At 42.4% G+C, this 13,585-nt stretch overlaps 1 protein-coding gene across 6 annotated transcripts in view; it reads left to right on the forward strand.

Annotated features, from left to right (window-relative positions):
* The first annotated feature begins 527 nt into the window (after positions 1–527).
* The window catches only part of C17H8orf76 (chromosome 17 C8orf76 homolog), a 72,878-nt gene continuing 59,820 nt past the window's right edge, over positions 528–13,585 (forward strand). For 5 of the 6 annotated variants that reach the window (XR_010936178.1, XR_010936179.1, XR_010936181.1 and 2 more), the window contains exons 1-4: positions 528–692; positions 3,658–3,753; positions 4,466–4,609; positions 9,071–9,528. Coding sequence is in view for 3 of the 6 variants with exons in the window: in XM_067711362.1 (XP_067567463.1) it covers positions 576–692; positions 3,658–3,753; positions 4,466–4,609; positions 9,071–9,528 (815 nt within the window). In the remaining 3 variants the exon portion in view is untranslated. The remainder of the gene's footprint in view (positions 693–3,657; positions 3,754–4,465; positions 4,610–9,070; positions 9,529–13,585) is intronic. The other variant, XM_067711360.1, reaches the window with a different exon arrangement.

A 13,585-nucleotide genomic window follows, 5' to 3' on the forward strand; every position in this document is an offset into this window, starting at 1 on the left:
AGTGCGTGAATTACTGTACCCTGGTCTTTATTATTGGTGTGTCTCTTCTATGGAGACACGGGGGTATTACTGACTCAATTCTTTTTTTCCCAGCTCTTTGCCATGTAATAATTGATCCTGAGCAAGATACGTAACCTCTCTAAGCCCCAGTTTTTAATGAGAATCATCGTGCCGTTCAGAGGTTGTTAGGAAAGGATACAGTAAAATGGAAGAAAAAAAAAAAGTGCTTAACACAGTGCTAGGAGTATGGTCAATAGTGAAAAACTAGTACCTACCAGTTTTGAACAGCTACCCTGAGGCTAGTGCTTTTTGATGCGTGCACGTAAGGATCGCTCTGTCCATCTCCAGAAACAGAGAAGTCAAGTTCTGTCCTCGCGTCGTGAACCAGATAAAATCTCAGCTCAACGACTCCCAACTTGCCGTGGGCCAAGTCCCGGTCTGGCTCCCGCCCAAAGACTACAAGTCCCAGCATGCCGCTCGCTGGGCCTCGACGGCCCCGCCCCTTCCGCGTTGGCCCGCACGTGGGCGCCGCTCTAGGCACCGCCTCCTCTCGATGCTCCTGTCCTGGGCGCGCAATGGAAACCGGCTGCTGGTTGCTTGGCGGCGAGTTCGAGGACTCGGTGTTCGAGGAGAGGCGGGAGAGGCGGCCTGCACCGCTTGCGTCCTACCGCGCCAAGCTCTGCGAGCCGCAGGTGAGAAAGCGGGGCCTCTCGGCCTCATCCCAGCCCCCGGGCCTCGCGCTCCCGGGTCCCGGCCCGACAGCGCTTCAGACGCCCCAAGGCCGCGTGGCCTACCCCCGAACCCAAACCCTCCCGGCACGAGTCCTGCGTCCACGCGGACTCCCTGGTGTCCCTTCCCCTACTCGAGCCGCAGCCGGCTGGGCCCGGCCCCCTCTGCCCCCGAGGGAATCCCCGCGCCGTCGGCCATCAACTCGCACCTGGCGTCCGGCCTGCCTCCCGGAGGCTCGCTGGCCTCACGCCCCTGCTCTAAAATCTGTAGTTGCTCCCGTGGAACTTCACTGCTTCTGCTGCCGGGCAGTCAGGGCCCCCAGAAATCCAGCCCCCGCCCACTTTTCAGACCTCAGTGTTGTCTGCTCCCTGAACCGTGACGCCCGACCCACGGGCCTGCCCTTGTTCACTGAGTTCCCCCTGCCCATGTTAACCCCGTTCAGATGGTCACAATCGTTCAATTATAGACATTTCTCAAGGCGCACCTTAAATGCCACCTCCTCCAAGAAGTCTTTTCTGATTCCCCCTTCCAACCACATATTTTTGTTTTGACTCCTTTTCCCTCTTTTACCTATTAAAGCACTTGTCAGTATCTCATCAAACTCTTAGACCCAGAATGCTTAATGATCACAGGAGCGTGCGTGCTTAACTTTATGTCCTCCACAGTGCCTGGCAGTTTTTGTTCATAGTGGGAACTCCGTGAATATTTTGAATAAGTAGACTATTAACCTGGTATTCTTTTATGTGTGTAAATCTCATCTCACCAATAATAATTCCTTTTTATCAGGTAGTGTTCCAGGCACTGGGCAGGGTTCCTTGACACGTATTGTCTCATTTTTCCTTAAAACCCTTGTACTTGCAGATGTCAGGCACTCAGAAATTACTGAATTGTATGCTTGCTTTATTTCACTTACATTTTCTCCTTGCCACATGCAGTCTTTCAGAGTGACCTTTAGTACTTGATCGTGTAGACTAAAAGCGGGGAATGGGCTTTCAAAGTCATGGGGTACCGCATTAAAAAGCCACGGGTGTGAGATAGGACCCTTGCGTTCCAGCGTTGGCTTTACCGGTTGCCTTTCAAAGTGTCAGTTCCTTATTTGTCATTTGAGAAAAAATAATGTTTGCTGGCTCACAGGTTTATTGTGAGAGTGGAATGAGATAATACTTCGCCGGGTGTGGTATGCTGTATACTTATAAAGTAAAATCCCCAAATCACTTGTCATTAGAATTTACTTGGTAAATGGTAACTGCTCATAAATTCAGGCCCCATTCAAGTCCTCTTGGTTTCCCCAAGTGTAAAACCAGGAGTTTGGGTTAGAAGATCTGTGTTCCCTGCCTATTTGGTGTGGGACCAGGTGTTTTGCCTTACCAGCACTTCCCTTCTTAGTCTCACCCTTGTTCACAGCTTTTCCCTCCTACTCTTATCAGAATGGGGTATTTAAAGCCATCCCCATCTGCGCTCTTGCGTTTGAAAGCCAATTTTGCTTGATCATTTCCCGGTAGGATGATGAACATTGGATGGAGGTTTGCAGTTATTCAGTTATTGTTCAAGAAGTTGGGATTGGCTGATAATCTAATAGAGTATGTGACTGGAGAGCAATAAAGTGCAAAGGAAAATTATGGGTTCAGTATATAGGCTGTTGTTGGGTTACACAGTACTTCAGGGAGAACAGAAAAACAGTGGTTGCTAGCTTTCTCCACAATGATGAATCAGGCTAAGGAGGGAAACGATTACTAATTAACGATATTACTAATTAACAGGGGGGCAGTGATACCCAAGCAACTCTTTTAGAAATAGAACCAAGAAATTTTGATGTGATGGTGGAACCATCACAAATGCAGTTACGTTTGAATTAATAATAGTGTGTAACTGACTTCATTCAGCCTCAGTGTGTTTTACTCTGAGTAAAAGGGAGGATGGGGGACTTCCCTGAGGTCACAGTGGTTGAGAATCTGCCTGCCAATGCAGGGGACACGGGTTCAATCCCTCATCTGGGAAGATCCCACATGCTGCAGAGCAACTAAGCCCGTGTGCCACAGCTACTGAACCTGCGCTTTAGAGCCCGTGAGCCACAACTACTGAAGCCCGCGCGCCTAGAGCCTGTGCTCTGCAACGAAGAGTAGCCCCTGCTCGCTGCAACTAGAGATAGCCCATGCACAGCAACAAAGACCCAATGCAGCCAGAAATAAAAACATTTTTTTAAAAAGGTGGGAGGGGGGGAGGATGAGATACTTTGGAGCTGGAAAACTGGCACACAGTGCTTCTCGTCATTCGTGTTTTCTCATCTTAATGTTCTTTATGCAATAATCAAAAAAGATCTATCCATAGGGTTTAAATCAGTAGAAAAGTGAATAAAATATTCCAGATGGGCATTTCCTGAGACTTTTCTCCTATAGCACTTTGGCATTTGATTGCACAGAAGCCACCTTTCAGCCTTCATCTCTATTTCCTCTTTGCGTCGATTCTACTTTTGGCTTTTACACTTTCATAGTAGCACTATAATGACAGTTCTTCTTTTCTGTGTCCTCTCCGTAAAGAGTTGTCAATCCCTATTCCATCCACCCTAAAAATTTCTCTGCAGGAAAACATCTCAGTCTAAAGAACCATCGTGAACTGTGCTAGTTAAATGTAGGTTCCCGAGCATCACAACCCCAAATTGGAAATGCTGTAGATAAAACCATATACTTTTGTGTTTTAGTTAAGAGGTATTTGTATTATTGGTATATTTACTACTTGTGATAATTTTCATAAAAACTGGGCCACCGTTAGAATTGTCATTCTTCTTTGTCAGGTGTTTTCCTGAGTCTTATCCTGAAGAATTATGTCTTTTTTGAGGTTTAATCAATTATATATGGGAAATTGCTTCTGAGTAGGGGGTGGAAAAGTGTAGTTTCATTCTCTATAATATGCGGTTTTCACAATTTCTAGTGGTTTTATGAAGAAACGGGGAGCAATGATGATGTTGAAGCTCTGACTATCCAGAAATTCAAAGGGGACCTGGCCTACAGACGGCAGGAGTATCAGGTAGAATTTAACATATAGAAGACTGCACTACTTGAAATGGGCTTTTGTTCTGTCCATTACAGTATATTTAAATAACAGTATACTGAGTTATGAGTGTGTTGTTTGTGAAGATGAATTTAATCTTTTGTGATATGTGTTTGTAATCTTAGAATCCCAAGTTTCTAGCTCTGTATAATTTGTTTTGTTTCCTGTAACTCCAGTATAGAGAGCTTGTTGGGATCCTTGTAGGTCTGTTTCCCCAGGTTCTGTATCTCCTAATTATGTGGGAACCTCTAGCACAGATACCTCATGGGGCCACAGGAACAAAGCACCCAAAAATGTGTAAGAAAAGGAAAGAACTAACAACTAGATTAGTTGTCAGCTTGCTTTATTTAGAGACTTCATGTCATCTTCACAAGAGTCCTGTTGTTATTTTGCTAAGGTGAAAAGGTTATACAGCAAGTTAGTGGCAAACCCAGGATTCACATTCTGGTCTTTTGGGCTCCAGAATGCTTTATTTATAGTCTCCAGCCATTTTTTCTCTACCTTTCAGAAAAAGAGTACTGACTAAAATGCTCAAGTCTTCCTTTAGTTCATTGTAGGCTCAGTTATAACATTACCTTCTGCCTAGGAAACACGTCACCCCCATGACTGAATTCTTTTTCTACTGTGTTTTCTGCCTTTCTTTTCATCCCTTCCCTTCATTTTCCTTTATTTAACAAATATTTGCCAGAAAGCACTGCAGGAGTATTCCAGTATCTCAGAAAAACTGCCATCTACGAATTTTGCCATGAAAAGGGATGTCCAGGAAGGCCAGGCTCGGTGTCTCGTTCACCTGGGGAGGCACGAGGAAGCCCTGGAGATTGCTACAAACTTGGTGAGTGGTTTCTGTGCGTATTTCCATTTGCTTCCCTAGGATGGCTGAATGGTTTATTTTGTAAAAAACAAAACAAAACAAAAGACAACTTGTTGCAGCTAAATCTGTGTGTTTGGATAAGCAGAAGAAAATTGTCAGTGGTGGAAGAACTTTATTATGATGAACAGTTTGGAGGTCTAGACATAATCATTTGCTTGTAATATTTTTTCCTGTGTTATGCTCAGAATTTTTCGTTGCCTGAAAATCTCACTTGCAAACTTTTTTTTTTTTTTTTTTTTGGCTGTGTCGGGTCTTAGTTGCGGCATGCAGGATCTTTCATTGAGGTGTGCGGACTTCTCTTTAGTTGTGGTGTGCAGTTTTTTTCTCTTTCTAGTTGTATCACACAGGCTTCAGAGCATATGGGCTCTAGTTGAGGAGCGCGGGCTCAGTAGTTGCGGTGTGCGGGCTTAGTTGCCCCGCGGCATGTGGGATCCTGGTTCCCCGACCAGGGATCGAACCCACATTCCCTGCACTGGAAGGCAGACTTTTTAGCACTGGACCACCGTGGAAGTCTCACTTGCAAAGGTTTTTACTCTTGTTAGGAGTAAATACTCAGAGTGGAAGGATTATGTGATGTGTTTTCTTCTTTAGGTGTTTTGTTGTTGTTTAGATTTTTATTTTCCAAAATTTCTACAATGAATATATATTACTTTTATAAACAGGAAAAAAGTTTACCAAAAAATGACTAAATATCATACTAGGCCAAGCTTAATCCTTTTTATTCTTAAATGGAGTCTGCAGAATTTTTTTTAAGGAATTTAATAAAAGCAGGGTTTTTTGCAATTCTATATCCTGCTTGTTTTTGTTTTCAGATTAAAGCACCTACAGTTTTTAGTGTAAATTTTATATGGGGACAAGTCTAAGTCGACCAGTCCTAGTTTATAGATGACCAGTTTTCTTCCTCAGAGGGACTTCATGAGGCACTGAGGCTCTGATCTTGAATCCTGTGGATCTCGTTGACCAGAGGTCAGCCTGAAGTACGCAGCCAATTGAGTTGTCCTCCTCCGTTTCATTAACTAAGAGAAATCCCACAATTTGCTTGCCGGGGTTCATTGCATAGGACCTCAGCCTCTTGCAGTGAGAGGAACCCTTGGTGGTAATTGTCTTCGGAACATGGAAAACAGCTGTGTTTTGTTCACTCTTTTTCTCCCCTCTACTAATTGTGGGTTAATTCTTAAGCTGGAAGATAAGATTACCCTGTTAAGGAAGCACATGGCATGAACACAGTGAACTTGACGGGGTTTAATGGTGTTCAGTCTCCCTGGTCTGAAAATTAACAGCAACTTCGGTTCTTTCAGTTGCTTTTTCTAGACATCAGTCACCCATCCTTCCTCACTGTTCTGCTCTCCCATCGCCTCTCTCTTCCTCACATCATCTGCATATCACTGTTGTGCTTTGTCTCCCCCCCAGACCACCGAAAGCAGTGACAGGTGGATAGGTGTCAGGGGCTGGACTGGCTCTCTGGTTCCTTCTAGCTTAGTGAGTCTCTGCTGTTGTGGCTCAGAGAAGGATTTGTTGCCAGCAGATGCCATCCAGAGCTTGGGATAGTTACCAGGCAGGAGGAAGGACCAGTCAGAACACCTTCAGCTCCTCTGTCAGGACTTTGAGAACTGGTCCTTGGGCTGCTGGGCATCCTGGTGGGCAGGAGTGTTGGGGAAGAAATGGCAGCATAGGCTAATAGGTCTCACCCCTTTCTTTGGGTCTCTTCACATGATCTCAGTGGAGCCTGCCCATTTGCATGGTTTTCTCATTTCCTGATGCCCTGTGTTTTGTTTTCTTTTTCCCTACTTGTAGGCCCTCTTCTTGTTACTCGCTCCGGCCCGTTTCTGGGTTTTGTCCCAGTGGTTATTGCCCCCTCGTGCTCTGGAGTGGGCAGGTCATGACCCAGCATTGAACAAAACACAGTGAGTCTTGGAGTGCCCAGCAGGATATGAACATTTTATGCTCACAACTTCTACTGAAGTTTATTCACCTCTCTTCTTAATCATTTTTGGATAAAATTTGTAATGGAACTTCTTTCTTTCTTTTTCTTTTATTTTATTTTGGCTGCCAGTGCAGCAAAAAATTTGTTCTTCGTTGCTGTGTGCAGGCTTTCTCTAGCTGCGGCGAGCAGGGGCTACTCTTTGTTGCAGTGCACGGGCTGCTTACTGCAGTGGCTTCTCTTGTTGCAGAGCACGGGCTGTAGGCTCGCGGGCTTCAGTAGTTGTGGCACACGGGCTTAGTTGCTCCACATGTGGGATCTTCCCTGCCAGGGCTCGAACCCATGTCCCCTGCATTGGCAGGTGGGTTCTTAACCACTGCGCCACCAGGGAAGCCCTGGAACTTATTTCTTAAACAAATAGTTTAAACATCTTATAGCGGCTGATAGGCTCATGTGATAAACTGTGGTAAGGAAACTGCTTTTTGACAGTTACTGACTTTTTTTTCCATTTATCACTTCACAAACATTTATTTCAGTCTTACCATGTGTGCAGTTCTGGGTTCGGTGCTAAGGAGACAGAAAACCATGTCCATACTCTGCCCATACATTGCTGACCTAGTGTCTAGTGGGAGAATCCTAAGCCAGCTAACACGCGTCAGCTCTTCTGAAGTACCTTTATTCTGTGACTTCTAGTGGGACCGATCGTAGCTCTGCTACTTACTAGCTGTGTGACGTCAGGCAGCTTATCTGACTTCTCTCTTAGGACTCAGTTGCCTCAACTATAAAATGGGGATAGTGGTAGAGTCTATTTTAAAGGATTGTCTTGAGGATTAAATGAGTAAAGCACTTAGAGTAGTGTCTGGCATATGGTAAGCGCTCTGTAAATGTTAACTCTCGTCATCGTCATTGCATTATAGAAGGAGTTGCAGTACTGTGCACACAAACTCGTTTAAATGGAATGTAGTTTCCAGAGAGTTCTTTACTAGCTAGGCCATCAAAACCATGGTCTGCGTGCTCCACCCTACCCCACCACATACTTGCTTCCGCAATCTGAAAATGTTTGTAAACAGTATAGAGCACTATAGACTGTAGAGGAAAGGTGGCGTTTGCTGTAGGTAGTTTATACGCGTTGCTTTCACTATTATGAATAAAAAACATAAAGATGTATTACTCAACAGTTATTAGACATCTGTTATGTCTGAGGTGCTGTGCTCTACTAGGAATTCAGCATTGAACAAAAACTTCTGGAACTTAATGGTCTCTGGGGAAGGACAGAATACTGAACAATAGTAATAATAAAACCAGATCAGATCTGTCATCGGGAAGGTATAGTGTGACTGAATAGGTTACATGAGGCTTTATTTCCTGTCTTTTCACTCAATATATGAATACTTAGAATCCTCCTCAAGCTTTCACTCACTGGTCAGCCAGTTTCTTCCAGCTGCATGCTGGGTAGGTTTTTTTTTGTTTTTTTTTTTTGCGGTACGCGGGCCTCTCACTGTTGTGGCCTCTCCCGTTGCGGAGCACAGGCTCCGGACGCGCAGGCTCAGCGGCCGTGGCTCACGGGCCTAGCCACTGCGCGGCATGTGGGATCTTCCCGGACCGGGGCATGAACCCGTGTCCCCTGCATCGGCAGGTGGACTCTCAACCACTGCGCCACCAGGGAAGCCCCATGCTGGGTAGTTTTACTCATATTTCTTGCTCAGTTCTATGCAGGGGCTTGATCTGAATACTAGTAGGCCAGGTTTTCCTTAGACTTAAAATGAACTGAATCTCTACAGACTTTAACTTAGAAAAAGGAGGCTTGTTTCCCTAACCCACAGGGCTTTTGCCATTTGGCAAGTTAGGCAAGAGGTGATGGCTCTGATTAAGGAGACTTGAAAAGGATTTTCTGATCAGAAGGAAACCAAGCAATCCCCTCCAGCCAGAAATAATTGGCCCTGCTAATAGTTACCAGAGAGGGCATTTGGATTCAGTTATGCATCACGAAACACTGAGAGCTGCAGGGCCATCCTGTTTAGGATATCTAGGCCAAGTAAAATTTGGAAATAGAGTCCATTTGAATCCTCAAGGAAATTACGATTTGGATTTTTAGAAAGCCTGGAATATTAAAATGGAACCATTAGCACAGGGTATAAAAAAGTTGGCTTGGGTCTTTCAGATATCTGGCTGAAGACAATAAAGATTATAATACAAATGGAAAATAAACCAACACAGAGGTTTTTGGTGCTGAACTTTGCCAGGCCACTATCACCTGGATTATGTGACTGTTGTGACATTAGGGTGTTTGGGAATGACTGGTGATTATTTTGTTAGGTTAGTTTATATTTCTCTAGGTTTATGGTTTTGAACTGAGATCTATTGAAAAATATTTAGTTCACCCTACTTGTGTGGCTACTTGTCATTTATAACATGTACAACTTGGATTTTTAGGCATCTTCATTTTTATATGGGAAACATTCCATAGTTTAAACTTCCTAATCTTTTTTTTTTCTCCTTAGGAAAATAAGGCAACTAACACAGACCATTTAACCACTGTGCTCTACCTCCAGTTTGCTATTTGTTCAAGTTTGCAGAACTTGGAGAAAACAATTTTCTGCCTACAGAAACTGATTTCTTTGCATCCCTTTAATCCTTGGAACTGGGGCAGATTGGGAGAGGCTTACCTGAATCTGGAGCCAGTGCTTGCAGCATTGCTTGCGTCATCTCAGAAACAGAACAGTTTCACCTCGAGTGACAAGGCTATCAAATCCTCTTGTCCCCACTCAGGAAAAGACTGTCTTTTGTGTTTCCTTGAAATGTTGCCCGAGAGCTCTGCGTTATCTGTGGAAACGAGCAGTGGTAATAACCAGAAGAATGAGAAAGCTTTAAAAAATATTCAAAACTGTATGGCAGAAGAGAGAGCAGCAGTGTTGCTAGAAACTCAGATGAAAGCCTGTGCCTCTTTTATACGAACCAGGTAAGCTAAGAGTGAATTAGACACACATGGTGCTAACCTCAGAGTAAAGGTTTTATTTTTCTAATTTTAAGCTTCTAAAAATTCTAGGCCACACACTTAGTATATGTTTTTAAGATTTTTCCCATGGTCTAGATAGAATCCTTTGAATGCATCCTTTTAGCATGTAAGATTTAAAAACAAAACTATGTTTGCTCAAAAATACAACTTGTATCATCACTCAAGATAAAAGGTTAAAATTGGCAGCCATTAAAATTAGGAAAGAAAATTAAATGTATAAAACATTGACAAAGGGGGAAGCGATACATACATATATATTTTTTAACATCTTTATTGGAGTGTAATTGCTTTACAGTGGTGTGTTAGTTTCTGCTTTATAACAAAGTGAATCAGCTATACATATACATATGTCCCCATATCTCTTCCCTCTTGCATCTCCCTCCGTCCCACCCTCCCTATCCCACCCCTCTAGGTGGTCACAAAGCACCGAGCTGATCTCCCTGTGCTATGCGGCTGCTTCCCACTAGCTATCTATTTTACATTTGGTAGTGTATATATGTCCGCGCCACTCTCTCACTTTGTCCCAGCTTACCCTTCCCCCTCCCCATGTCCTCAGGTCCATTCTCTGGTAGGTCTGTGTCTTTATTCCCGTCTTGCCCCTAGGTTCTTCATGACCTTTTTTTTTTTTTTTTTAGATTCCATATATATGTGTTAGCATATGGTATTTGTTTTTCTCTTTCTGACTTACTTCACTCTGTATGATAGACTCTAGGTCCATCCACCTCACTACAAATAACTCAATTTTGTTTCTTTTTATGGCTGAGTAATATTCCATTGTATATATGTGCCACATCTTCTTTATCCATTCATCTGTTGATGGACACTTAGGTTGCTTCCATGTCCTGGCTATTGTAAATAGAGCTGCAATGAACATTTTGGTACATGACTCTTTTTGAATTATGGTTTTCTCAGGGTATATGCCCAGTAGTGGAATTGCTGGGTCGTATGGTAGTTCTATTTGTAGTTTTTTAAGGAACGTCCATACTGTTCTCCATAGTGGCTGTATCAATTTACATTCCCACCAACAGTGCAAGAGTGTTCCCTTTTCTCCACACCCTCTCCAGCATTTATTATTTTTAGACTTTTTGATGATGACCATTCTGACCAGTGTGAGATGATATCATTGTAGTTTTGATTTGCATTTCTCTAATGATTAATGATGTTGAGCATTCTTTCATGTGTTTGTTGGCAATCTGTATATCTTCTTTGGAGAAATGTCTATTTAGGTCTTCTGCCCATTTTCGGATTGGGTTGTATGTTTTTTTGATATTGAGCTGCTGTAAATTTTGGAGATTAATCCTTTGTCAGTTGCTTCATTTGCAAATATTTTCTCCCATTCTGAGGGTTGTCTTTTCGTCTTGTTTATGGTTTCCTTTGCTGTGCAAAAGCTTTAAAGTTTCATTAGGTCCCATTTGTTTATTTTTGTTTTCATTTCCATTTCTCTAGGAGGTGAGTCAAAAAGGATCTTGCTGTGATTTATGTCATAGAGTGTTCTGCCTATGTTTTCCTCTAAGAGTTTGATAGTGTTTGGCCTTACATTTAGGTCTTTAACCCATTTTGAGTTTATTTTTGTGTATGGTGTTAGGGAGTGTTCTAATTTCATTCTTTTACATGTAGCTGTCCAGTTTTCCCAGCACTGCTTATTGAAGAGGCTGTCTTTTCTCCACTGTATATTGTTGCCTCCTTTATCAAAGATAAGGTGACCATATGTGCGTGGGTTTATCTCTGGGCTTTCTGTCCTGTTCCATTGATCTGTATTTCTGTTTTTGTGCCAGTACCATACTGTCTTGATTACTGTAGCTTTGTAGTATAGTCTGAAGTCAGGGAGCCTGATTCCTCCAGCTCCATTTTTCTTCCTCAAGATTGCTGTGGCGGGCTTCCCTGTGGTGCAGTGGTTGAGAGTCCACCTGCCGATGCAGGGGACACGGGTTCGTGCTCCGGTCCGGGAAGATCCCACATGCCGCGGAGCGGCTGGGCCCGTGAGCCATGGTCGCTCAGCCTGCCTGTCCGGAGCCTGTGCTCCGCAACAGGAGAGGCCACAACAGTGAGGAGCTCGCGAACCGCAAAAAAAAAAAAAAAAAAAAAAGATTGCTGTGGCTATTCGGGGTCTTTTGTGTTTCCATACAAATTGTGAAATTTTTTGTTCTAGTTCTGTGAAAAATGCCAGTGGTAGTTTGATAGGGATTGCATTGAATCTGTAGATTGCTTTGGGTAGTATAGTCATTTTCACAATGTTGATTCTTCCAATCCAAGAACATGGTATATCTCTCCATTTGTATCATCTTTAATTTCTTTCATCAGTGTCTTATAATTTTCTTCATATAGGTCTTTTGTCTCCTTAGGTAGGTTTATTCCTAGATATTTTATTCTTTTTGTTGCAGTGGTAAATGAGAGTGTTTTCTTAATTTCACTTTCAGATTTTTCATCATTAGTGTATAGGAATGCCAGAGATTTCTGTGCATTAATTTTGTATCCTGCTACTTTACCAAATTCATTGATTAGCTCTAGTAGTTTTCTGGTAGCATCTTTAGGATGCTAAAGATCCTAGTATCTCTATGTATACTATCACGTCATCTGCAAACAGTGACAGCTTTACTTCTTCTTTTCCAATTTGGATTCCTTTTATTTCTTTTTCTTCTCTGAGTGCTGTGGCTAAAACTTCCAAAACTATGTTGAATAATAGTGGTGAGAGTGGGCAACCTTGTCTTGTTTCTGATCTTAGTGGAAATGGTTGCAGTTTTTCACCATTGAAGACGATGTTGGCTATGGGTTTGTCATATATGGCCTTTATTATGTTGAGGAAAGTTCCCTCTGTGCCTACTTTCTGGAGGGTTTTTATCATAAATGGGTGATGAATTTTGTCGAAAGCTTTCTCTGCATCTGTTGAGATGATCATATGGTTTTTCTCCTTCAGTTTGTTAATATGGTGTATCATGTTGATTGATTTGCGTATATTGAAGAATCCTTGCATTCCTGGAGTAAACCCCACTTGATCATGGTGTATGATCCGTTTAATGTGCTGTTGGATTCTGTTTGCTAGTATTTTGTTGAGGATTTTTGCATCTATGTTCATCAGTGATACCGGCCTGTAATTTTCTTTCTTTGTGACATCTTTGTCTGGTTTTGGTATCAGGGTGATGGTGGCCTCGTAGAATGAGTTTGGGAGTGTTCCTCCCTCTGCTATATTTTGGAAGAGTTTGGGAAGGATAGGTGTTAGCTCTTCTCTAAATATTTGACAGAATTGCCCTGTGAAGCCATCTGGTCCTGGGCTTTTGTTTGTTGGAAGATTTTTAATCACAGTTTCAATTTCATTGCTTGTGATTGGTCTGTTCATATTTTCTATTTCTTCCTGGTTCAGTCTCAAAACGTTGTGCATTTCTAAGAATTTGTCCATTTCTTCCAGGTTTTCCATTTTATTGGCATATAGTTGCTTGTAGTAATCTCTCATGATCCTTTGTATTTCTGCAATGTCAGTTGTTACTTCTCCTTTTTCATTTCTAATTCTATTGATTTGAGTCTTATCCCTTTTTTTCTTGATGAGTCTGCCTAATGGTTTATCAATTTTGTTTATCTTCTCAAAGAACCAGCTTTTAGTTTTATTGATCTTTGTTATCGTTTCCTTCGTTCCTTTTTCATTTATTTCTGATCTGATCTTTATGATTTCTTTCCTTCTGCTAACTTTGGGGTTTTTCTGTTCTTCTTTCTCTAATTGCTTTAGGTGTAAGGTTAGGTTGTTTATTTGAGATGTTTCTTGTTTCTTGAGGTAGGATTGTATTGCTATAAACTTCCCTCTTAGAACTGCTTTTGCTGCATACTATAGGTTTTGGGTTGTCGTGTTTTCATTGTCATTTGTTTCTAGGTAATTTTTGACTTCCTCTTTGATTTCTTCAGTGATCTCTTGGTTATTTAGTAGTGTATTGTTTAGCCTCCATGTGTTTGTATTTTTTACAGAGTTTTTCCTGTAATTGATATTTAGTCTTATAACGTTGTGGTTGGAAAA

The sequence above is a fragment of the Pseudorca crassidens genome, chromosome 17 (genome assembly GCF_039906515.1).
Source record: "Pseudorca crassidens isolate mPseCra1 chromosome 17, mPseCra1.hap1, whole genome shotgun sequence".
Lineage (NCBI taxonomy): Eukaryota > Metazoa > Chordata > Mammalia > Artiodactyla > Delphinidae > Pseudorca > Pseudorca crassidens.